This window comes from Mercenaria mercenaria, chromosome 7 (assembly GCF_021730395.1).
Source record: "Mercenaria mercenaria strain notata chromosome 7, MADL_Memer_1, whole genome shotgun sequence".
NCBI lineage: Eukaryota > Metazoa > Mollusca > Bivalvia > Venerida > Veneridae > Mercenaria > Mercenaria mercenaria.
In genome coordinates, this window is record NC_069367.1 from 79,373,036 (window position 1) to 79,400,505 (window position 27,470).

The 27,470-nt window shown below is 34.8% G+C and overlaps 2 protein-coding genes across 2 annotated transcripts; both read right to left on the reverse strand.

The window, feature by feature from the left end:
- Positions 1-8,329: 8,329 nt before the first annotated feature.
- LOC123553815 (uncharacterized) lies at positions 8,330-12,570 on the reverse strand. The gene is made up of 5 exons (XM_045343481.2): positions 11,309-12,570; positions 10,467-10,509; positions 9,444-9,614; positions 9,099-9,243; positions 8,330-8,574 (listed from the first exon to the last, which is right to left on the reverse strand). The coding sequence occupies exons 1-5, from the start codon at positions 12,506-12,508 to the stop codon at positions 8,343-8,345; spliced, it is 1,791 nt and encodes a 596-aa protein (XP_045199416.2). The 5' UTR covers positions 12,509-12,570; the 3' UTR covers positions 8,330-8,342.
- Positions 12,571-19,668: 7,098 nt separating this feature from the next.
- On the reverse strand, positions 19,669-23,727 carry LOC128558356 (uncharacterized). The gene is made up of 3 exons (XM_053547296.1): positions 23,466-23,727; positions 22,095-22,553; positions 19,669-21,516 (listed from the first exon to the last, which is right to left on the reverse strand). Exons 1-3 carry the CDS (start codon positions 23,725-23,727, stop codon positions 20,345-20,347), a joined length of 1,893 nt encoding a protein of 630 aa, XP_053403271.1. The 3' UTR covers positions 19,669-20,344.
- Between the last annotated feature and the right edge of the window lie 3,743 nt (positions 23,728-27,470).

A 27,470-nucleotide genomic window follows, 5' to 3' on the forward strand; every position in this document is an offset into this window, starting at 1 on the left:
GCTGCTGCTCCCGTGGTTTACCAATAAAATACTTGTCATTTGAAATTTGACGGGTGTCCTGTTTTTGTGCTAACAAATTTTCCGATATGCCCAAATTGAGCACATCGAGGTTTAATGGACATACATAGTAGTATGTTGGTATGTTTGTAGAAACGAGCGCTCGGTCGTTGCCGTAAAAACTTGCATGCACAATAGATTTGTTGGGTATAACGACGCAACGATACAAATATAGGCCATGCTTTGATGGTGGGGAAACGGGCGGCCACCTAGGTAAAACCACCGACCTTCCGTAAGCCAGCTGGATGGCTTCCTCACATGATATGCGCAATAGAATCTCTTTTTTTGACAGGGTATCGCAAAATGATTCCCCTGAAGTGATGCTCTAAATCTAAAACATCCAATTAGTATACATGTATATTAAATATTAATCATTGGCTAGACTTTTTTTTACTAGTTAGAAGTATTTATACTTTGTTTAGCTAAGCATGCATTTGTCTTAGTTTAAACCTGTGCATAGTACTGTCAATTGCAGGTTCACGTAAACGTAGTAATTGTTCATATTTTCAACTGAAAAATTCGGATCTATAGTGCACCTTTGAAATATGGTCTGTAGTTTGTATCTGCTAGTATCTTTGTATGTTCGAAACCCGGCACGAGGTGTCTATCTTTTAATACGAGTAAGCCATGACGCCAAGCTGGCTATGTGAACAATTCATGGCTTTATCCAAGTAACAGTTCATGGCTAAAGTTATGTCCAAAATAGGCACCCGGGGTCTTCCTCCCAACAACACTGTTAAAAGCTGGATAGTTGTTTTGAGACAAACACGAACTTGTAAAATATTGCAAGTTCGACTTAATTGAGCATCTTACATTAAACTTTCTAAACATTTCAGGGTTAACCTACATATTTTCCATGGCATTAATACACTTGCTTCACTTGCACTGTTCAAATTTGCCACCTGGGTATTTTGTTTCTTGTGAGACATTTCTATTTAGAAAACTTTAACCAAGGGTTACCCAATATACACATATCCGTTCGATTTTTTCCTCGCTGTCAGTTTGTGTATCCGTGCGTGCATATATGCGCGAGTGTTTCTATTTGTGGCAGGCCTATTTGACGGTGTGTGTCTCTTGCTGTGTTTGCTATATATGATTTCATGAAATTTACACTTCTCTTTTTTTCTGTATTCACGATTAATAAAACGACACTAATCTGTCTAATATTTAAAAAAAAATTGATAGTCTCATTAAGTAATTAAGATGATATTGTTCAAATTAAGAACTTTAAATAGCCTCCCTACCTGCCGAATGTGATTTGTACGCACAGGCGTACAAGCGTATGCCCAGGTACGGCACTTTTTTAGTTAACTTTATCACTGCAATGACGTATATCCTTATTTAATATTATATCGTCTCTGCTTTTTAAGTAGAGTAGAAATAAATTACAAAAGCAAAGAACTATTAATTCTGATATTACTTTCATTTTGTCTTCTTGTGATGTATTTCTGTCCGATAAGTAAAATCAGCTAACAGTGTAACGATAGAGATGTAGTATATTTGATTCTGGTACCAGTGTCTAAGACTATTTCAGTTACTAAGCTGTATATTTTAGTGTTCTAGCTTCTATGGTTATTTATAAGAAAATAATTCTTTATTGTTTCACTAACGTCAATGGCCGTGATAAATAAATAAATATATAAAAGGTAATGGAGCACAGAGCACCACAAACACAGCCACAGAGCCAAGCATTTGCAAAGTAGACCCAGAATAAAAAGTAGCTGTAAAGGAAAAATATTTTAGGCGGGTAGCTTACAAAATCCAACAAGTACATTCTAATCTTATGCAAAATATAGAAAAGGGGGAGGAAGGGGTAGTGGGTAGAACGGGGATGGCGGGGGTGGGGGGGGGGGAGGGTAGTGGGTGTGGAAGGGAAAGTGGACCAAGGATGAATTTCAGAAGGGAATGCTACGTTCCTACTTCACAGTTACCCTCAACGTAAACCACAGCAGCGAAAACAGTCACATACAAAAGACAAACACATATACACACTCATTTCAGCGTTACACTAGCGTAAATTTCAATGGCAGGGTCAATTTCAAACCAGAGTATTTCAGTGTTACACTAGCATGAATGGCCGCAGCTATTTTAAAGCAAAATATTTCAGTGTTAGACTAGCGTCAATGACCGAGGGTATTTAGAAGCAGAATATTTTAGTGTTACACTGGCTTCGATGGTCATGGCTCGTAAGAAACATAATGTTTTTGTTACGCAAGCGTCAATGGCCGTGGCTACTTTGAAGCAAACTTGTTCACTGTAATACTACCATCGATTGCCGCAGCTGTTAAAAAAAAAAAAACAGCAAAAAAACATTTAGTGTCAAAGCAGCGCCGATGGCCGTTTCTATTTCGTAGCAGAATATTTCAGTGTCATACTAGCGTCAATGACTGTGGCAATTTAGAAGCAGGATATTTCAGTGTTAACAAATCGTAAATAGCTGTGGCAATTTTAGAGGCAAAATGTGCTAAACGTCAATGGCCGCGGCTACTTAGAAGGAAATTCTTTCAGTGTTACACTAGTTTGAAACTCGTCAGAAGCAGTATATTTCAGCGGTACACATGCGTAAATGATCGTGGGTATTTAGAAGTATAATATTTTACTGTAAGACTAGTGTCATTGTGCGTGACTATTTGAAAGACGTATAGACAGTGCTAGTTCAGATGGAGCTAGTGTTGGGTGGAGAAGATTGAAATGAGTCAATATAGTTAGAGATCAAAGTATTTGTAGTGATTGGTTTATTTGTCAAGAAAGAGTAGACTATTTAATGTGAGCAATTAACACTATATTTAAACAAGAAAAGTCTCTTCTTCATATTCAACCCTATTTCATATAATGACGTCAATACAAAGAAAATATAAAATATTACAAAATGCTTAAGTTTAAATCATATGATAAAATTAATTTTTCACGAAAACAAAATCGTATCACACTAAGAGTTTAATACGATGTGCACCTGATTATCTGACATAAGAAAAACTGCAAAGCTGCGATATATACCTAAATTGCGAAGTTGTGACTTTACAACCAATGATATACAATGGTTTAAAAAAAAATCAGTTAATAATATCATAATAGCTATTTGCATATACATTTTATTTCCAGAATACGCAATACCTCAGCAAATTACTCTTTTTTTAGAAAATTAGCTGCTTTCTCTTGTTTTACTGTTCTGAAAACTGAGCTTGAACCTAAATGTCATTTACATGTATATTTCAAATCGTTATTTGAAGTACCAACGATCTGTAGAAAGTTTTAAACTTTAAACTATGAAAACAAGTGTCACTGGTCGAAGTGTTTCTTTGTGTCACGTTTTAACAATCCTGGAGTTGTTCCATTTCAACAGTAAAAATTATTCCTAGTTCCATTCATGGGGAATGAATAATATAATTGAGGTGCAGGGGTCATTATTGTCCTTCCCGTGAAAATGCTCAGTATTGTTTTTTGCATGATTTGAAAAGTCTTTGTAGAGGGTCGACTCTTGTTTTCGAAAAGACGGGCCACGATAGTAAGTCTTCATTGGTTTCAGAGACTAAAGTATAAAATGTCTAATCTATATTCCAATCAATCATTTTCGTGCAAAAATAAATATTCAGATGACTTCATTTGAGATACGTTAAACTGAAAAGGTCGCTTGCGTCGACCTCAGTAAGATATCTTTGCTGCCTGGTGTGGATATAACTTTCCTTTTCACCGGTAAACTTGGAGGTATGCTTATTTAATCTATTTCACGTTCCATTAGACCTCCACAAAAGAGATCGTATCATGTTTTCGCGGTAATGTATTACATTACTTTTACGCTGGGGATATAAATCAAGGCCACTGTCAAAAGAACTAAAATAAATGCGATACTCTTGTACCGTTGGCACAGAGTCACACCGCAGCACATACAATGTAACATATATTGAAACCTTATGCGACTATATTGACTGGTTGTCACTGCAAGATTATAGTGAAATGTAAACATGTACCATTTGTAGTATTTTGTGTAAATATGTAGGTTCGTTTGACTACTAGTTTAAAACAATATTATAATTTGCATACCCTTTTCCGTAAAGCGATATACAGATATTGTTAGATTATGCAATATGACTCGTTTACCGCCTCGATAGTCTAGTGGTAGAGCGTCCGCTTCGAGTGCGGGAGGTCATGGGTTCTATCCCCGGCCGCGTCATACCAAAGACGTGAAAAATAGTACCAGTACCTCCCTTGCTTGGCGCTCAGCATTAAAAGGGAAACTGGCCATTTCATCAGGTGTCGAGAGTAATTAATATAAGTTGTAGAATTTCCTTCACAATCAACCAGAAATAAATCATGTATAAACTAATATGTCTTGTTTCAAAAAGGCATACAGTCTAGCTATACCTGTTATTATAAGGCATTCTAACATTTGATCATTATTCATCTTTAGTACTTAACAGCTGCAAAAGAAAATTTGGAGATGATAACAGTAAAATGATAATAATAATAATAATAAAGTAATCAATAAAATGTAGAATTTTAATACAAGTAAGACATAGAAAAATATCTTCTGGGAAGACTGGAGAGAAATCATCCTCGATCCGTAATTGTGGCGAACTTGTTTTGACCTAGTGTCATTAGACGAAAGATTTTCAAGCGAATCTCAATAAGCACTGTGAATGTCAAGTTTTATCGTTGCAGAGAACGTAGCTGGAAGTATGAAAAATATTATCACATGTGCAAAAAACCAATAGCTCTTCTGTCCATGAGATATAAAATTACTAACGGATATGATGAATTATTAATTTAAAGTCAAACCAATTACCATTTACATGAGGCATTTTAAATACCAAAGTTTATAATTATTTGACCTTTAATCTCTTGCAATAGCAATCCTTTTAACATTTGTTTTAATTAATCATGGCCATTTGCTTGCTCGCGTTGTTTGTAAACGCAGGTTTCAGTGTAACTAAGGAAAACAATTTCGAATACGATGGCCATTCCGAAAATAATAACAATTATGCTGGAATATGGTAAACAATCTGTGTACAAAGTTCGAATTTAGTTAATCATTGCAAAGTATCGACATATTTCTACGGTCACGAAATCCAGGAGGCGAATGCCGTCCACTAGATATTGTCTTAAGTAACAGAAAAGTACCACTCCCAAGTGCTTTATTCGGAAAATATTTGAGCCAAGCCGAAAGAGGAAAAGGTCAGAGGAATTAGATCTGTTGAATAAGCGGGATGATTTGTACTACTATTCAGAAAGTTTTGAACGAAGGCAGATTTGTGAGCCGTAGAGTTTTCATGGAACCGCCGGAGACCACATTAACCTTTTTTTGACGCATTTTTTTTTTTTTGTATTTTCGTTTAAAAGCTTTCAGTAGTTTGCCTCTATCCAGGGACTAACTTTTCTGATGGTGTAGGATCTTGTTCACAGTACCCCTTAAGTTAAAGAATGCAATACCCACAAGTATCTGGTAGACCAATAGGCAATTACTTCGGAAATCTACTCGCAGACTGGTATTATGCTTTTATTGCACCGGACATCCAACATAAACTAATAATACATATGTAATACACACACATTCACACACACACGCGCGCGCGTGCGCGCGCGCGCACGAACGCACACAGGAACGCACGCTAGTGACACACATATATATCATTTGTATATTCCTGGTCATACATCTAGGACAAATAAATATAAGTTAATATATGTCGAATCCAGATTTAGAAAATAATGAGATAATGTTTATTTTGTACAGCTGTTATGTTTGATCTATTCACAATACATAAAGTATCAAATTTCAACTTTCGTTTAAGGGTTATAAACTTATAATCAACCTGGGTTGAAATAAGTAGATGTCATAGAGTTCAGACCTCAAGTCCATTAACCGGAGTGCAAGTCTTCAGAGTATTTCTTAATGCTCACTGAAACTTGCTTTCATCAATTACAATCAGATACAGTTATTGCTATCCCATAGATGTGTACGTTTCCTGTTAAATACTACAGCTGTTATAACAATGTGAATAATATTCAAAATATGAAAATAGGTCACTATTTGAAAATGGATGAGACTAGAATATGTCTGTAGGACACAGGGGATGCCCCCACTGGTACATTTGTCATAAATAAGGGACAATAATTCAAATGTTAAGTCTTAAGCGGGTATAGCCTCAACAAACATTTTGCATAAAGGTTTCCTTATTCTAGGCCGTATACTTTTTGAGCATGAGCATCACAAACAAAAATTCCACTATTATGACTATTTCAAGGGCCGTGACTCTGTAATTACCACTAAAATCTCAGATGGAATGCCAAGTGTGCAAGCTCACTTCATAATAAAGACTCACGCCAGGTTTCCTGAATTTACATCAAGTACTTTTTCAGCTAGGCACGTCATTGGGTGAAAATGTGCATTTTTGACTATTTCAGGGGCCATACCTAGAAATAGGGGTGCAGCTAGACACAAATTAGAGGTGCGAAAGTTTATACCACAATAAAGACTCGTGCAAGGTTTCATCAATTTATGTCAAATACTTTTTGTGCTAGGCGCGTCACAAGGTGAAACTGTGCATTTTGTCTATTTCAGGGGCCATAACTTTGGAAAGGGTGGGGTGGCGGGTGGGGGGGGAGCAAGACGGAACATAGGATACATATAAGCAAAAGCTGCATCTAGAAACCATATATATCGACAAATCAAACAAACTGAATATCCTTAATAAGGAGTCAACCAAGGTACATATCTGTAAAATATTTTTAAAATCTGACGGGCAATTTATGAGGTGATGTCTTAGTTTTATCATGCCATTACTATACCTCCGATTTTGACTATCTAAAGAACATCCTGGACTATTGTCGTTAACGTCCGCCAAATAATTTCTTCAAAAGGGGACATCGTTGGCAGGACATGTTTATCGGACTTACGGGCAGTGTACGGTAAGTCATCCCAATGGAAAACCTTTTACACACTATGCACTAGTAGACACAACTGCAAATGCATATTCAGACATCTCTTTCAACAACACTTGAATGAATTGAAGTCAGAATTATAAGGAGATAATAGTTTACACTAAATACACTGTCAGTTCAGTATAATACATTCACTGTATTCTGCACTGAAAACAGTTTAATAAGTACACAGTCCTTAGCAAAATAAACTTCCTTGTGACTGATTTGAACATAATGTATTAGGGTTAAACTTTTGTCAGTCGGGTCAGTAGTTTTGAAAACAGCACTTTTCTTTAAGGAATGAAATCAGATATTGTCTATTAGCTAGTACAGTATGCTATTGCAATTGGTTTAGCAAATAAAGAACATTTACTTGCCACTGTGTCCACGTGAGCGGAGAAACCAGGCAGCTAGTACTAATTCATTGGTTTTAAACCGATTGATATGTAATATACCTCCTGTTAGCTTATTTGCTGATTAATGGGTATGTTATATTTAGTAATGCTTAAGACTGAGGTTGTGAACGCAACATAAACCGGTTTTAGCTTCCGAAGGGTGTTTACTAAATCCAGGGCTGTATAGAATAATCATCTCATCTTGTACAATACAAAATCTTCAAGTTTAGCGAAAAGCAACGAGAGTAATTAATATATAAGGTAATCAACATTTATACAAAATTTAAATTGCTTGAACCATAGAGCACAATAAATACATCAAAAGTCACAAATCGCAAAACAGAACCGCCATAAATAGAAACTTTAGTTGAAATATAGAGTAGACGGGTACATTCAGGTATCAGTTAACAAATATAATTTAATATATGAAAATCATAAAATTTTGAATCTGGTATAGAAAGTTGGGGAAAGAGGAAAAAATCAGGGATACATATTCAATTGGGAAAGACACTAAAAAAAACACAGCACTTCCTAAACCTTACCAAATCAGTAATTTTTCTTTGTTTCTTTGTAAACGCCATTTATAAATGAAAGTTTAGTTCGGAATATAATGAGATTAACGTAATACAATGATAACAACAATGGAGATGCAATAAAGCTCTTTGCCATATTGGAGGAATATAACATACGATTAACGAAAAAGGTTGAACGTACATAAAAAGGTGCAAGTCAACACACTATGAATCATTGTCCATAGTGACATGTGCGCGGGCTCTTATGTTGATCCAAATGAATATTTGTCTTGACTCAGATTATTGCCACTGATCGTTCCATGGCGGTGCCCCACTGTGTTTCTTTATTTGTTTGTTTTGTCCTTGTGTGTTTATTTTGTGTGTGTAGTGTGCGAGTGTTGTTCGTGTATGTCTTTGGGGAGGCTGCGTTTTTGGAACGTGGCTTTCCCTGTTGTTGTTTTACTCAGAGTTCAAGTACACCAAATGCATGCAGGTAATCTTCAGCAACGAGTCTATGACCATGCTCACCAATATCAATAAGTACTTTACTTTTGTATCCAACAGACAGTTTAAAAACCCTCTGTATTATGAGATCCTGATCGTAGTTTGTTACATTTGAACAATGGTTGTAAACCGAAGCAATAACCACTGCAGGGCCAGTACCGCTCTTGCGTTTAACGTCATACCCTATTTTCCTGATGACAAAAGAGATAGTTAAGTTAAGATCTTTACATAAAGACTTGTTTATCAGAATATAATCTACACATGAAAATAAAAAAGTTTTTGTGAGCATACGTCTATATGATAGTCGTTAACATTCGGTGTAAGTAAACAACGACCAATGCAATGATTAGATTCAGCGAGTGTGCTAACAAATATATGTGAAATAAAAGCATGTTTTGCTCTGGTTTTAGTGAAAAGTAAAGTAAAAATAGACAAAAGAATAAATTAATATCCGAAAGGATATATTCATTAATTAGATTATTTTACACTATAGTGCTCATCAATATATTTCTGAAATATATCAAAACACTATGACACAAAAGTGCCCTCATCTTTAAACTAGAACTAGCATATATTTTCGATGCTTTGGTTATTTATTGGAGAACATTATTGTACAATATATGACAGTTTAAAGTAATTGTAATTTCTTATGTGTATTAATCCATTTATTACATGGTGTATTGTAAGCATCTATATCGGTTGCCCATACACATACCTATTTGATCCACATGCAGTTTTCTTGAATCGAATATTGCAGTACATGTAATACATTCCTCCATTTTCTACATATATTCCATTACCATCATACGACAGTTTACCTTCTGTTATAGCAGCTGTCCAGTCAATACCACTTTCCTTACCTGTTTAATCAAGAAACAATAGTCTCTAACGTTACTATACATCATTTTGAAGAGAAAACTTTTCTATGAAAAGACGCCATTAAAAAAGCTCGTGAAAGTTAACTGCATTCCTTTGATTAGAATGTTTCTGTATTGTATGCAAATAATGTTTTCATGTTAGAGCAAAATGCACGACTACTGTTTTAGTAGAAAGAACCTACCAACTCCTTTTAAATGTATTGCCGAGCGTCGACGTGTCAGGAGAATATTTACAAGTTTGTTGTTTTTCTGTATTCCAGGGTGTTTTGGCCAGTCTACGTTTATGTCCACGTCAGAGTTATTGAGTAACAACATCTTCAAGCGAACGATCTGAGATTGTAATTCGCCTTGTTCTAAATATCCGAAAAATATAATGTTAATTTTATCATAACACAAATGAAAAAAGAACTACTTTCGTGATAAAGAAAATATGAAGATACATTTCATGAATGCATTTTTATTTGTACTGGGTTATACTGAGTTTATGGCCATTTATTCAACAATGTACCACTTATGTAGCGGTAGGCAGCCTAACCTAACAGTGCTCCTTGATTTTGTGCTAGTACTGAACTATTCTCTGCATGTACTATATAGTGGTTTTTTTTCGTAAGTGCCAACCTCTCCACATAAATCCTTGGTGGAGGACGGCATGACTTCAGACACAATACATTGCATCAAATTGTCATGAGGAACGTACGCATCGTCCAGGAATCGGACTCAAGGACCCATGATCCATAGGCCTGCGCTCTCCCTATTGAACTAAAGGGTCTGGCTTATTGCAACCTTTACCTATATCAACATACTAAATGTAAATCATACGATGTGTGCAATTGTTTTTAGGCTTCAATTCACAAAGAAACAAAACTTAGAATTAGAAAACCGGATATTAGTTTTGGCAAAGGTGTGGTGGGTCGAACTTGATAGCACCCTGACGTCGTACAAATATACTACATACACTACAAACGGTAAAGATAAAAGAATCTTGTGAATTAAGGGTTTCAGCCAGATATAAGTGTAATAGGGTCACAAAAGGACTTGCAATTATATGTTTTTTACGTACTTTCTTTCAGATATACAACTAAAGCGCATTAATAAGAGTTGATTCAGGCACTTTGTGTTCTCAGTTAACATTAATATATGGCCACCGTTCACGTCAATGCTTAATTCGAAGAAAATTCTAAAATTTTGTCACATATGACACTTACCGCCTTCCAAATCATTTAGTCTTGAATTGCATTCTTCAGTTCTCTGAATACGAAATAAATGGATTACGAACAGAAAACATAATGATAATCTTAATAGCATACAAGACTGAATGACAGAACAAGTTGTTGTAATGGTAATATAACCAGTGTTGTATAAGCATACGTAGTGAAATTATTGCAAGGGCAGGTGCTGTCGGGCTTGAAGGGTGTTGCATATTTCATTACCTTTTCTGAACATATTCAATCAAAAAGTCTGGTTTTATTTTACTTTGTTGTGTTCTATGCTTCGAAAGGATCTTCTTACATATTTTATAAACTGTGATATCATCTGTCTTCAAGTTCATGTGGCGTTTGTTAAAAGTTCTCCTGTACTTGGAGACAACGTTGATATTTTAATGGTCTTTTAGATCAAGGAGTCCAATCAATATTTCTCATGGACAGACTCGATCAAACTGAGTCTGCCATTAGTGTTTGCGTGGTTGCGTTATATGCTTCCAGTGGATTTTCTTATACAGATTCTTTGGATGATTTTCTCTTTGTAGGTTTTGTTCTTTACAATTATATCGCACAATAATTCATCAGTCATTTACCATTTTAAAAGCCGATTCTTTTATAAAAAATTGTGAAAAAAGTTTTAAAATGTGACGGTAAGTTTCTCATTTGTATATTTTGTAATTTCTGTTCTATATTTTCGCATTATCATCTGTCCTTATATGAAGGCGATTTGTTGTCTCTGTGTTAAATTTAAAACAGAACCCTAAAACTTTTTAATGAAATCAGGGAATGATTTATCAACAAGAATCAGATGAGAAGGGTGTTTGTTTATAAAATATTAACATTACCTGATCAGTAAGATTAGTGAAGAATGTGATTGCTTTAGCAATGTTTTCTATGCAACATCTGTGGTCTGTGGATTCCTTGAACAATTTGGTCAGCCTTCGATCCAAACTGCTGCATGATACACAATAAATGAACGAACTCACCATCCGTTTCCCCTCTGACGATGATAATTGTTCCGACACGAGGTGTTTGATGTCTCTATCTGATTTGCCTTCTCGATCATATGACATTCTAAATGTCACAAGAATAATTGGCAAAACTAACACAACACATATGATAAGAATGATATTGACAACTGCTAAAGCGACAAACAGTTTTTTCAAATTAATGTATTTTTTGCTTAGTCTTAGAAAATTGCCACATTCGAGACCAAACAATTGTTGAGAATGTTTCGTCTGGAGGTTTTGAATAGTTGTTTCCTGTTCTGTTATTGCTTTTGTACTTTCATCACTAACGTTTCTTTGTTTACCGTAAATGTTGTCTGCAACCTGTGAAGCTTTAGTGTTGGCACACTGTGCAATGGCCACACATTCCTCTGAGTCTGTGTGATTTTGTCTTTGATACATTGCTTGGTCTGCTTCATCTTCACCTTCATAACTCGATGCATATTGACATGTGTCAGCAATGTCTTGCTTACATTGTTTAACGTGTTTATCTTTTAACAGAGTATCACAGTGTTTTGAACAACAATATTTGTACACTTTTGTCATCTCTCGATGTGCCATAGAATTGGAATATTTTTCACTGTAATTGTGCGCACAGTTCCCATGAAGTACTAATTGGCCATTGTCTAGTTTGCAGGTTTGTTCTCTAGCTGGTTTTATATCAACACATTCATCGTCATGTCGCAAAGTCATTTGCCTTTGTATTATTGGTATTGTTTCATTAAATGTCGTCCATTGACCGTTAAATAACGGCAAACATTCCGTCTTCTGCACCTCATCCCTTTCGAATCGCCTTTTGCGACTATCGGCATGACGTTTTGGCATTTCAAATATTTTCTTTAATCTGTCAAATATTGACAAGGTATGCAATTCATCAGAATCCCATCTTGAATTGCTCATATTGCTAGAATCCAGATATGTCCGTGAGTTTGTAGCATACAGGTCCTGTTGATCGGTTGACAAAGTAGTAATGGTGTTATCTCCTGACGAAGCAGTTCGACTTGAACTCTCACTAGTACGACGTTGATATTTTGGCATTGCTTTATTTATTTCCCATTAGTATATGCAGTATGGATGTTACTTTTTTTCATTGAGTTGTACTGGTAACGAAAAAGGTTAACCTGTTTGTTTAGCAAACAAATTTTCTGTCTTAATCTATAAAATGAAACTGGCATCGACAAAGCAGTACATGATACAGTTTATAAACTAGTGGAAGGGTACGGGAATTTCTGTATGGTGTATAAACTGAATGGAAAATGTTTCTTTAAAAGGTAGGGTTTCCAGTTTTTCAAAATTTACAACACTTACTTAGATAAGGCAATGTTCTATCGCACAATGTAAACACGATATGATAAAAGAAAGTAAGAAATACTTACCAGATTTGTTACACTTATAGATGCCTTGAATGTTTCTTTATTCCTAAAATGGAAATGAAAGGTACCGTAATAAATTTATTTTCAGATTACTATATATATTATATTTCATATAGGTTCTCTACATAATATGGTAATAATTCGGTTATCTCGTCGTCCAAAAAATGCACAATACTAATAAAGGAAGAGAAAATAAGATATTTTGTTTCATGTTATAATGTTATATATGAGTTATACATTAACCCATTGCCAATGTTGCACAACGATCATTAGTTTTGGTTATAATAAAAATAGGCTATAATTTTGATAAAGTGATAATCGAAAGACAGACTATAATTATGCACTTGATATTTATTCTTACAGTTCTGTTGCCATGTAATGTTATTTGTCAAGCCAGTTATTAAATTTTTTATGTACGCTCATAGTAAAGTAATAGCGCCATAATGCACAATGATATTATAATAATATTTCGGGGGATATGGATAGCCAGTTTAATGTATATACTAGTACTTTACAACTAAAACATGTTTAGCACTTACAACTGTAACATGCGTATTAATATCCTTATATTGCAAAAATATCTACTTTAATAAAAAATCAGTAATCCATACAAAGTAATAATCATTACAAAATACGTATGAAAGAGCAAATTAAACGCAAATGACGATTTCATATGCAGTAAGAGGGGTCTCTACTTCAACATTAAATAACTTTTCGGCATATGATATAATTTGCACCAAAACCTTCCAATCAAAAACCTATGAGTAATTTCTGGCTGTCTTTCAACTGAACACCTGATATAGGAAAAACGAAAACCCGCATGTTCTGTGATATGTGAATGACAAAACACAAAATAGGTCAGACAATATCTGAAGTGTTTTATCAGTTTATAGGTTTACGACGAAATTTGATATTGTTGTACGTATAACAAGACTACTCTATTGTTTCCGTTGTTTCCGTTACTGCTAACAACTGTAAAAAGTACAAGAAGTAAGAAGTGACACTGGCTGAAACACATTTATTAGTGGTTTTTGCTGGTCATTTGGCTTAAGTAATCAAATTACAGCTAATTATAAATAACCAAAAAACTGTTTTGTGCACTATCTAGATGACTGTCTAACAAAACAGTTGGTAGTTTGCAAAGATCGACATATAAAAATGATATTTGTTGGCAATATATTTAGCCAAGTTTTGCTTCGTTTAACATCGACCCTTACCAGCTTTATAACAATGTGAAATTTGAGAAATAGCGTAAGGTTAAAATATTAATATATTATTTGGTACCTTTCAACATTCAGATATCAGATATTTAATGTGTCAGTAAATAGGTTAATGCTAACGCGTAGATCAAATAAAATTGAGTATTGTCATTGCATATAATATTACCTCCTAGTTTTACAATAGTTAATGGTACTATACCGTAAATCACGCCAAACAGTTTTTGAAACACAGAAAATATTGAATAAAGAGAACGTTGATAATGTGAAGCTTCAGATATAAAACGAACATACTCCCATTCTTTGATTTTGCTCTAACTTAATTTTGACGGATAGAAGCAACTTAGTGGTTGCGAAACCTCAGTAAGTATGAACAAACTTCCGGGTACGGAAATGATCATTTAAATAGAAAGTAACTGATTAATAAAACAAGGGCTTCCTATTTGATTGACATAGATCATTATGATTCACTTTGATCATGCTGGGCGTTCAGTGAGCGTAGCGTAGCTCATGGTGGCCAAATTGAAATCTGTTGCTTGTTATAAAGTAATTTAAAATGTGCCATAGACATGACTGATGTATCAAGCTACTGACAGGTATTAAAGGCAAAGAAAATCTCCTATATAAGTGAACCCCCCCCCCCCCCCCCCAAATACCAGACTTTTTAATACCAAATATACAAGATCCTGTCTGGTCCAGTCTGATAAGGGTCCATGAAACCCCTGTAGACTTGACATGTAGCCGAATTATTGACAGAGAATCATAAATTTTATTGCCTACAGATAAGATGGTTATTTCCTGTGTTTTGCATTTTATTGATTAAAAGGCTGTTTGTTTGTTTTTTTTTTTTTTTTTTTTTTTTTTTTTTTTAGAATGTACACAAAATTATTTTAATTGATGTTGAGTAATTTCCCGACAAATTAAATAATAACTCTTATAGCGAAGCAATTCTTCTCACTCCTTAACAATTAAATAATTACTTAAAATTTAATAAAAGATATTAAAAGTTTGTTTATTCAATGATTATGATCTTTTTATCAAAGTAACAAAATAAAACCAGGAAAAGAAATGATAATTACTGGATTTTATTAGAAATTAAAGAAGCGTTCAGTTGCATTTTTAATAGATAAAATGGAATATGGACAGAAGGATTTTATATATTAAAAATGCATAATTCCCCTTGTGTTGTCTAAATAACGATTCTTTTATGTATAATAAAATCCAGCAATAAAGAGATATCATTGTTCAAAATACACATAATGTATAATTTCTAAAAGCTATGTGCCTGAATGCATTGTATCTTATCACTTTGTTTATTTAGCCCTAATTCAATCAAGCTTTCTAAACTTGTTATAAAGGTGAGAACTGATTTGCTATGAAGGTGAGAAATATCACCTGTACTTTATGTACTGCACAGTAGCTATACAGTAGCTTATTATGATAAACAGAAGCAAGTCTATCAATGGTCCAGTCTTGTGTATTGGCCCGTACCACCAATACGCAGACCTTATCATTCCCATAGGCCACATACCTGGCATACCAGAATCAGTGTCTTTAAGCTTATTATGCTTCCAAAACGAATCTAGAGAGCCCTTGAGTGAGTTGACGTCCTTAGCTTTCATCGTTCCGTTGACAACGAGTTCCAGTTGATAACTATTCTTTTGAAAATCTGTTTTGTCCCAATCGAGAACTGGTATGACTTTTCTGAAATTTGTACAAACGACCATGATTTGAAATTAAAGCATTGTAGATATTTTCAATTGTAACATTCTCTTAGCCTCTCATAATTTTTATTATTATACCTCTCTTTTGTCTGTAATAATGATAAAAATCCTATTACCCGAGAACGAGATATTTTGACTATCAAAAACATTCTCAACCTTTCTGACACGTGACCAAGCGAAAGTGACTGTCAGGTCACGTGACCGCGCTGATATTTTGAATGTCATATAAGGGCAATTAACTGCTTAAACTTTTAGCCAATGATTGCCTCCCTTGTACACATATAGTAGTGACGTCATTAATCAATGTGTACACAGACGATTACCGCGCTAAAGATGAAACTGTTAAATTAAATGAATTAAAAACATTTTTAATCATTTGTATGTACTAAATTTTGTTAGGTATAATAAAATAAATATCATATGGCAGCGTGTGTGACATTGATATTGTCAACCCTCGAAACAGAATGTCACCACTCGGCTTTCGCCTCGGGTGACATTCTGCCCTTGGGTTGACAATATCAATGTCACACATGCTGCCATATAATATTTATATATGTAACATATCAGCGTGATCCCTTCTGTGTTTAAGTGTTGGTAGGCCTAGAAGTTTAGGTTTTTGTTCGTAAGTTATTTATTTCAGTCCTGTAACCATCTTGGTAGCCCTATGCTGTACGTTTTCTACAGAGGTAATATCCTCTCAGTAAGTCCGAGACCAGATCACACTGGCATATTCCAAGTGTGGTTTTACAAAGCTTTTGTAAAAGGGAAGAAAAATGTTTATAACCATGCTGGTAAATGTGTTACAAATCATACCAACGGCTTTATTAGTTTCTTTGACTTTCATAGCTAATGTTCATTGAATTTAAGTTCATCGTCAAACATATCTCCCAGATATTTTTCCTACTTTTCTACGTTTCCAGTTTAAAAAAAAAAAACATGCCTCATACCCTTTCAAAAATCAAACAGAGCTTAATGAATATTGTAAATATATACGGCAAACAAATATGTAAAACAGCATTTTAAATTTATTTTCAATACATAAACTTAACAGACGATTATAGAGCAATATAAGGGAAGAAACTGCGGAAGGCATAAACATTTGAAATTATATATATCATGTTAGTGGATATTCGCCAGTACATGCGTACTGGTTTATGACAACTCATATTTGTAGGACACGATGTACACTTTCACATGAATTTATGTGACTTTTGATGTATGCTTGTAAGGTTAGTATATGTCTGATTCTTAACGGCATCTGCATATTTACTTATTAAATGTCATTTCTGCATAGTGTTTAATTCTATACTGAATAGCTTGGAGTACTTTTATCACTAAATTCTTTCGCATTCATATATCATCGGTATTCTTAACTGCAGAAGGATATTTACTTCAGTTTCAATTCTAAACTTTCAAATTAGCACCAACAAGTAAGCACCAAGAAATTTGAAATAAAGACTTGAGAATAACGCTCTGTCACAAGTGTATTGTAAAAAGAGACTTATTATAATGATTTCAGACAACTTTTTTTCTCAAACTTTTCATTTACTCACGTTGATCATAGAAAAATTAATAATAATAGTAAGGTTTTAAGATGTGTTTTTAATTGTAACCAACTGTGAAAGCTAAAATGGAAATAAAAACCTTTCTTTTCCAAAGACCCGTTCGTTTATATGAATTATGGTGCAGATGGTGTATGAACTTATATGTTTCTGACCTTGTTCGAGCTCATTTTACCGGAATATTTACTGACATGTAAATGAGGTACCCTTAGAGGTTAAGAAATGTGTACGTTTATGCAGCAGAGTAAAGGCATCACTATGTTAACCATGCCTGGCAGGTTAATGACTTAGATTTAGCTCCGATGACTAAGACATATACACTCGTACTGCATGCCTTCTTACTGCAGGTTATGATGACGATTTTTTACCTGTGATATCTCTAAAGGGTTGGGCAGATAAAAGTGACCACTAGTGTTTGAACTAAGATTAACCATTATTTTTACCATATCTGGATTTTGTTCGACTTGAATCGAGCACCTGTGACTGAAACACATATCAATACTATATATAAATTAGAAAGTTTAGGTCTTTGCTGCAGTCTGAAACCACTATCGGGTACCTCGAATAATTCTAGAGATCAGGTAAGGTTAGTCGACTTTCAACGTATGAAACATACTGGACCAGACCAGAAATAAATGCCATGATACATGTAATATCCCTATGTCCAGGTATCCTATGATGACCGTGGCCGTGAACGGGAAAATATACCAGCACGTCTCAATCGCCCTTTTCTCAACTAAGAGCAACAGATGATGTCGTCATTTGGGAAAATGAACAAATAAATGTTCAACCCAATATAACGGTGCTATTCGTTCTTAATGGCAAATGGCCTTAATAATAACGTATCTGTAATATAACGATCAGGGAAGCTTCAAGATAATTATTTTCATTGTACTACTTTAATTATTTTCTACTGGAGATAGAATGTTTCACTCATAATCCGATCAAGCTACATTAATGTTGTTTTTTGTGTGTTTTTTGTTTTGTTTTGTGTTATGTTCCATTTACGTGACAACCTTGAAAATATGTTACGAGTACAATCCTCTTGAAGTTTGAATTTCATTTCAATAGAATATATTATAATAAAACTGTGTAAGTTTTGTCAGATTTTGTAATATTCCTGTAAGTATGCGTCATATCCTTTAAGCTGTCATTTGAAAACTTGGTTGTATCAAGACATATAACATAAATAACTCAATTTATAACTGTTTCTTTTTCATTTTAATTTTGGCAACAGGCATGCTACAGAACGTTTATAAGTGATAACAGTTATGCATGTTTAACAAAAATATAATAAACTGTTGAAAGGGTATAATGATCTTTAATTTTTTTGTTGAGGACGTTACCAGATCCGTATTTTTTACATGTTATTTCCATTTATACACTTTTAGATTGAGTTTCTTTTTAATATATTTATATGAGATATTCCTGTTACAATGAAGAATTTACTGAAGTCGTATGACATGTCTTTTAATAAATTACATACTTAACATATGTTTACAAACCGGTACTGTGAAATACATTTTACTTTTTTTATTAATATGGTTGGTTCTGCCTTTTATGACTCTTTTGAGCTGGAACAGGACGTTCCACTAGGTTCTGCTTTTTAAATTCCGCCGTCAGGGATAAATTATTCATTTAATGCCGATGATATTGATATGCTACCGTTCGAAAAATATACACACCCTGTGCTGCATTCAAGTTCAATTTTGGTTACGGAAAATAGTTTTACAAAGATCTTGTCACAGATTTTAAAAACTCGAAACGGTTAAAGGCATCGTGACCCTAAGCTTTTCCTAGAATGTTTCTGACATAGCAAAATTTCCTTGGAATCATATAAGATAAAAACAAACTGTGAAAATTTCCTTTGGAAGCACAGACCGCAACCAAGTTATACAATAGCATACTCTGCCAGAGACTGTACGTGGGAAGTAATGAAATGTGCAACACCCCATCACACCCGTTAGCATCCGTTTAAGCGGTGGTCTGTTTTACTTAATATTAATGTATTTCATAATACCAAAGGACCTGAAAACATAACAAAATTTAGCACAAGTACGAAGAAACTTAAAGCCGCCATACGGCACTTAATGACTGCTGTTCAGATAGATTTTGAAATATGTGAGAAGATCCTTTAGAAGCATAGAATGCACAGACTCAGTTTGTCTAGCTCTGATCATTAGAGGTAATGAAATGTGCATCAACCAATCACGCCTCTGGCACCGGCTTATGTGGAATTCTGTTATCATAAAATGAATGTACTTCATGATCCAAAAGGACCAGAAAATATAACAACACTGAGTATAAGTATGGGGAGACACTTTATAGCCGCCTCACTGCACTTAAGGACTGTTGTTGCTTTCATTTATCGCATATTAAACATCTGAGTATGTTAATGAAATGTAATGAATGCTGAACCTATCATAATAAAACATTAAATATGATCAACGATCAAAAACGTAAAAACAACACTGTGACACTCTTTTGAGCACAAACAATTGTTGTATGATGAGGTATGACGGAAAGTTCTGAAAACGATTCATTCTCTTTGTATTATGTTTTATTGATTCCAAAATACCTAAATATGTTTCTTTTGCACATGCTTAAACAAATGTTAGAGAATATATAGATTTTACAAACAAGGTCTCAATTGATATCTGTTAACACGTTTACACTTTTAATACAAGACAAAGTTCTATTCTTCTGTCAATTTGTTATCCTTTTTGTTACACATAAATAAAAAGAAGGAAAATAAGGTCGTAACCACTGTATTTTGTACTAAGTACTTTTAATAGTGTTTTTATAATACTAAAAACTGGCATTAATTTCTCTACATTCTCTGCTTCTTTGATTATCTAAAGGATCAGCTTTCTAACCCATTGTCCATTTGACTCAATGATAATTACGTGGATCAGAATTAAATGGGATCTTCTTTGTTTATTATCCGTTGTTAGAACTGCATATGATTGGTTGTTAGACCTGACTTCACTTTACCAGTTTATGACTCATTGTCGGAATCGATTCCGACTTTCCTTCCATTGCATTCGATTTCAGCCTTCACTTCCATGTTCTCTGTATTGGCATTTCGCGAACTGATGACGTCTTCAACTGAATAGGCTTCGTTTCTAAATATTACTTCGTTTTCTTCTGTATAAGATGCGTTGTTGGAGCCAACTTCGAAATTACCTGCATATAAACTCCCTTCGATTTTCTTTGTATATTCCTTGTTGTAAAAGCTGGTCTCGTCTATCTCTGACTCTGAAGACTTCTTGCTTTCACAATTGACTTCATCGTCTCTGCTACAGACGTCTGTGTGTACATCGTTACATGCAGAATGTTCGGTAACAGAGCTTCCTGTTTCAACAGAATCTGGCATTCCGTTATCATTATAACAGGATAAATATTCATTTTTGCTTTCGTTAATGTCTATCCGGTATTTATGCATTTCGCGATCAGTTGTGCCGCTAACGATTTCATTATCAGCTGTCTGTATATCTTTATTATCCAGTATGTCGTCTGTTGTTTCTAAATCAGCAATCATTGTAGCTGACATATCTAAAGTACTGGAAACACCACTAAACGGAGCAGGGAAAGAGTATGGTTTCTTACCTGGTCCATAAGCATCAGGCTTAAAGATATGTAAAGCCATGTTTGGTGGAGGATGACTGCGATCCATGTTTTCATGTGTTGCAAATGGAAGCGCTGGTAAAGTTGAATGGTTTCTTTCCGATACATTCTGATCTGACATATCATCGACGGTGTGATATTTTTTCACACCTTCTTGTTCCGTTGAGGTTTTCAATGGAAATGCTTTGTTTGTCATATGAAATGGAACCTTACACACTGGAAATGTAAATGTTGTTGTTTCTGTGATGTAATCATCCGGATCCCCAAATTCGCTTGTTTCGTCTTCTATATCAACTACTGTTTCGTCAGTTCCTTTCGTTTCAAGCTTAGTATCGATATACCTGTGGTCTGAATCAGGGGTTTGGGGTCTTGTAAAGTCCTGTGTATTTAGTTCTTTGATTTGTGAGGGAGTAAAAGGGGAAGGGAATTCAATGGTCTGCAAAACAGGGCTCGAATTAGTTGAGGTCTTCTCATTCTGGTTAGGATTGAAAGGTTCTACATCTGTCATCGAATGGTTATTTGTGCAAATAGATAATTGGCTATCTGTAACAAAATAGAATTATTGTTAAGATGTTGTTATACTTTGCTTAAAAGAACTATGGTCTGATAAACATTTACAAAAACCTGTTGTTTGCATTATTAACTGTAAGATACACGGTTCTTTTATATTGATATTACGGTGTGAGAATAAATGTTTAACTAGAACTTAAAATAAAGAGTTAAAAATACACATAATACAGATGAATTAAATAAAAATACAAAATAACTTTTCGAATGCCGCACTTTGTATTTTATTTGAACCGCTGTCAAATTTTGAAACATAAAAAGACAGACATAATGTTTAATGGTCATATTATTTCATTTAAACAAAAGCAGGAAAGCACCGCCCTGCATGAACTGTATGAATATATGTTGACGAATATGAAAGAATGAGATAGCCACCGTAGTAAGTGACGGACTTAATCAGTTAAAGATATTGACAATGTAGAGCAATGAATGCAGACTTGTAAATTTATTTTCTGTCAATGAAAATGTTATTACAAAAAGAAAAGAGTGGAGTTAGAAAAGCTGTTGAGTATATAAGTTTAAATTATACATTAATATTAAAATGTGTATTTTACCTGTCACCGCCGCCTTTGTTGTCACAGACTTTTTAACATAAAGGAACGCGCCTGCTGCAAGTAGAAGGACTGCACCAGCAACTGATACGCCGACGATAATAGACTTAACATCATATTCATCACTTGTTTTAGACGGAGAGATATCTTCTATAACGATGTCGTCATCTGTATCAGTTACTGCGTATCCTTGTTCTCCTGATGCACGAAAACCTCTTGCTATCACGATAGGAACTATATTTGAGACAGGCCCAACATTGCCAGCTTCGTCGACGGCTCTAACAGCAAAATACATTGTTTCAGTGAATGATTCTTCTGCATCTACTACTATTTTCAATGCTTCTGTCGAACCAACTGCTTGTGGACTCAACGTCACATTTGTCATATTTAAAGCCTCGGCCGACTCGAAACTGTCACGCAGATAGAAAGAGTTATTTGAAATCTTCATTTCATAGGATGTCGCTACAAAAAAAAATCAAAGAGAACTGTTAATATGTTTGGATATTATAAACTGGTTCAACCCAAACATTTAGTTTAAAGATGAACGAGCGAAGTTTGTGCAAGTAAATAAATATCATGTAAATCAAACATAGACATTTATGCTGAAAATACTCTATACTCACGACATGACTAAATTCAGGGTGAGGTTTGTTTCCAACATTTTGCATCAACTTTTCATTCTTTGGTAAACAGATTAACAACAAAATGTAGCAAAAACACTACAGGCTTAAAGTTGAAAGAATACCATTCATGTACAATATTAAGGTAGTTCTGCACGTTTGGATAATAATTTTTTCTACAATGTAGAAATTTATCAAACACTGATTTTTCAAAACTTCAACATGTACTTTGAAAAATCAGCAAATAAAAAACAGGGTCGTATGCTTGATTTTTACTAGACTGAATTAAAAAAAAAATAGACCTCACGCAATTTTTCATAATGGGAGTTTGTAGGAAAATCACAATTTTCATAACATTTTCGCAAATAGAAATTTTCCTACATTGTATATTTTAACGAATTTTCTCACAGTTGTAAATAAACATATAGTCTTCTATTTGGTAAATAAAATGTATAGGTGAGTATGCTTATTTTGAGATATTTGACCATGATTAAAGTGAACCGCACATTTCAAGCTAATGTTAAGACATGATTTTGAATTATTCAACGTGTGAGATGTTTTAATATCATACTTTAACTTTAGAAAGATAGTAACAGTGCCATTTTACTCGGGGTTGCCATTAAATCATAAATGGTTTTCATTTCCGTACGCCGAATCCAGGCTTTATTTTACGTTTTCCGGATAAATGACGTTACGCCATCATTTCCGGTTTATCAGATGTGTAGAACTACCTTAAGAGCATAAAATACACTACCTTTTCCACTATTCTTGTCATCCTCAGTTGCCGTCCACGTAATTGTGAAATTTCGATTTTCTCCATACTGTGTTGTGGCAGTTTCAATGTTATTTATTTCGAGGTCAGTAATTCTACCAGGTGCAATTACGTCTGATGTGCCGGAAGTATCATAGTCATAATTCGAAATATATAATTCCTCTGTTACAACAGTGCGTTGGAAAGAGTCACCTATTGTTTGTGATTTAAAGTTATATCTTCTGTTAGAAAAGAGATGTTTCATTGAAAATACGTAAGCTGTTTCAGCTTAATAACTTCAGTAAGGTATGAAATTCTTTTGACTAAACACACATCTAATCATCTATAATGAAAATGTAAGTGTTTTTCATAGGCAGAGAATGCTTTCAAGGATCAAAAGTTTATCCCATTTAGAGGACATAGCTCAACCTAATTCAGGGTTTTTTTTTCGGCCGTTTTTATAGCCGTTATTCGGCTGTATTCCCAATGCCAAAAAGTATGTTTTTTTCCCAAAATGTGTGCAAAAATTCCCAATCTACATCCTGAAAAAAATTTCATCAAAATTGCACAAACATTGACCAAATCATGGACAATTTTGTAATGGAAGTATGTTAAAGAGGTTGTACAATGTGAAACAAGTGTATGAGAAAGGGCATAAACACATCCTTAATATATCCTATGGGACTAAATAGTTCCCAGTTTGGAACATGTACTCGTCAAAATTCCCAATTTTGGGGGTATAGGCTATGTTCCCAAATTAGCTAGAAAAAAACCCTGTAATTACTGAACTTGCTTGTTTTCTTGAAAAAATGCCTTTAATAAATATGTAAAAATAATCCTAAGATCTGTTCTTTCAGGTGGGGTTTTGTGATTCACGGAGGTATAGATGGTTATTCAAGAGTCGTCACATTCCTTAAAGTTGCCTTGAACAACAGATCAGAAACAATGCAACAAGCCTTCTTTAGTGGTACAGATGCATATGGTGTGCCATCTCGATTGCGATCCGATCATGGTTTGGAGAATGTGGGTGTCGGTGCCTTCATGATTGCGCATAGAGGAGCTAATAGAGGTTCATTTATCTCAGGACGAAGCGTTCACAATTAGCGTATTGAAAGGTTATGGAGAGACTTGTTTCAGTCATGTACAACTGTGTTCCATCGTTTGTTTCATCACTTAGAAAGCACTCAACAGCTGGATATGTCTGATAATGTTCAGCTCTGGTGTCTACAGTATGTTTATCTGCCTAGAATCCAAAGAGCCCTAGATAGGTTTAGGGAAGCCTGGAACCACCACAAGATGACTTCCGAGAAAGGAAGAAGTCCACATCAACTTTTCATTGAAGGAATCTTTCGAAATTCTGGGAATGGGCAACGAGGTGTGAATGATCTGCTGTATGAACCGCTAAATGAGACCCTTGACCAACCTGAAAATGAATATGGAGTTGAAGAGGGAAGTGTTGTTGGAGCTGAAGAGGGACGTATTGTTGATGACACTGTTGCCATAGAACCACCCGTTGTTGATCGACCCATAAACAGTGATTCATATTAAGTTCTTTGTCAGACCATTGACCCGTTAGATGGAAATGGATTAGGTGTAGAATTGTATAGCCAGGCATTAGAATTTTGTGTTGCTAACCGTGCATGATTGCCATGTACTGATGTAGCTCTGTATAATAAATATAACTGTTGCTTTGAGATGATTCATGCATTTTCTACTCAAAACAATAGCTAAGGCCAAAATTAAAATATGTTTGTTTGCTGTCTACTCACATACCTGCTTAAAAAAGCTGCATCCCAAAAGCTTTTATAAGACAATGCTGGTCAAGTTTTCTTTAAGTTGTGAAATAGCAAGTGAGGCATATTTTTCAGCCTTTATACAATTTGTCTAACTTTTTCAGAAGAAATATCCTGATGAAAAAAGAATTACCCACCCACCTACCTACCCAAGTAGGATCAGGAGACAGCAAAAAAAGACTTTTTTAAATCATTAAAATTTTAAGTCTTGTGATATCAAAAACATACGGTTCATATAATTTGTCCATTATTCGCTTGATATTTGTTGACACCTTGAGTAGTTCTAAGGCATTTATACTGTCATTAAATATTATCATCAGCACATTTTCTTTTCAGTTTTCTAACTGAATTTGCTCAACTGTACAAAGTATATGGAGAGCTATTCAACCTGCACTGATGTCAGTGTCCAGGCATTTGTTAAAGTTTTGTTGTACTTACACGTAATCTCTGTTTTAAATTGATAGATATATTTCAAACTTATTTCCAACTTAAAAAAGTTATTTTTCATTGTCTTGAAATGTATAATACACAAGGACTATGATTATTCTCACACCAATATTTATTGAATTATATTCAGTGTTTACTTAGAATTTGTGCTAAAAACATTTTAGATTCAAACATGATTTACTTGTTCCACATTAATACTTGTATCATATGATACTAACAACATAACGCTGACACCAATCCTCAATGAATGAAGTCCCCTTTTTAATTACACGCAACTAGTGGTGGTGGGTGGGAGGAGGGGTATAGAAATGGTCCTTGTCATTTCATGTCTACTCCGTATCTCCGAAAAACCTGTGAAAGATTTTCATGAAACTTTGGTCAAATGATAACCTCATCAAGACGATGTGCAGAACCCATGAATTAGCCATGCTGGGTCAAGGTCACAAAGGTTTTAGCCTTCCATTTTGTGTCCACTCTGTATCTCCTAAACCTCTTGAAGGATTTTCATTAAACTTGGGCCAAATGATTACCACTTCCAAGAACTCATTCAACTATGTCAACTCAAAGTCAAGGTCATAACTCAAGGTCAGAGGTTTGAGCTCTGTATCTCCTTGAAGTATTTTCATGAAACTTATGTCAAATAATCACCACTTAAAGATGATGTGCAGAATTCATAAGTCAGTCATGTCTGTTCAAGGTCACAGCTCAAGGTGAAAGGTTTACCCTTTCACTATCCATTACAGTGGCGGGGGATTTAGCTGTCTTAAAGACTGCCATGTTTATAACTATCAAGAGTTGTTCTCCATTATTAGACTATGTGTTGGGCACATGTCCCATGGATAAAACTTACTTGTAGTGTCTTTGAAATGGACAAAATAAATGGTATGTGCAATATATCTACAATTTAACGGCTCAACACCTGTACTAACAGTATTTACTTTATCGATATAATGAAAACTGAAAATGAAGATCCTTTCAGAAAACACTAGCCCTAATTTACAAGTAATTTCACATATATTTCCCTTATACTAGAATTGTTTAGTCTGGGTTTTTTAGCTCACCTGAGCCAAAGGCTCTTGGTGAGCTTTTGTGACCGGTCAATGTCCGTAGTGCGTCATGTGTTGTGTGTCCGTCAACAATTTCTAGAAAAAATCTTGAAAACTACTGGGCAGAATTACACCAAACTTCACAGGAACGATCCTTGGGTGGTCCCCATTCAAAATTGTTCAAAGAATTGCATTCCATGCAGAATTCTGGTTGTCATGGCAACCAGAAGGAAAAACTCTTCTTGTCCAAAACCACAGGACCAAGGACTTTCATATAATTATGGTGTGTAGCATCATCTGGTGGTCCTCTACCAGGATTGTTCAAATTATCCCCCAAAGGTCAAATATGGCCCTGCCCTTGGGGTCACTGTGACCTTGACCTGCTGACCTACTTTTTATACGCCCGTTTGAAACAATTGTTCATCATCATGAGACAGAGTGTCATGTGCAAGAACCAGGTCCCTAGGTCTAAGGTCTAAGGTCACACTTAGAGGTCAAAGGATACAAGAAAGAAAACTTTGTCTGGAGCATATCTTCTTCATGCATGGAGGGATATTGATATAAATTTAGCACAAATGTTCACCAACACAAGGTGGAGTGTCATGCACAAGAACCAGGTCCCTAGGTCTAAGGTCAAGGTCACACTTTGAGGTCTTAAGGATATAAGAATGAAAACCTTGTCCGGAGCATTTCTTCTTCATTCATAAAGGGATTTTGATATA

Excerpts from the sequence above, each read along its gene's own strand:
- LOC123553815 (XM_045343481.2), bottom strand. The coding sequence starts at position 12,508 with ATGCCAAAATATCAACGTCGTACTAGTGAGAGTTCAAGTCGAACTGCT. Across the intron at positions 9,615-10,466 it reads ACTAAATGATTTGGAAGGCG|AACAAGGCGAATTACAATCT; the intron begins GTAAGTGTCATA and ends TCGGATATTTAG. Across the intron at positions 9,244-9,443 it reads AATACATTTAAAAGGAGTTG|GTAAGGAAAGTGGTATTGAC; the intron begins GTAGGTTCTTTC and ends TTGATTAAACAG.
- LOC128558356 (XM_053547296.1), bottom strand. The coding sequence starts at position 23,727 with ATGAAACATCTCTTTTCTAACAGAAGATATAACTTTAAATCACAAACA. Across the intron at positions 22,554-23,465 it reads TGACAAGAATAGTGGAAAAG|CGACATCCTATGAAATGAAG; the intron begins GTAGTGTATTTT and ends TTTTTTTTGTAG. Across the intron at positions 21,517-22,094 it reads AACAAAGGCGGCGGTGACAG|ATAGCCAATTATCTATTTGC; the intron begins GTAAAATACACA and ends ATTTTGTTACAG.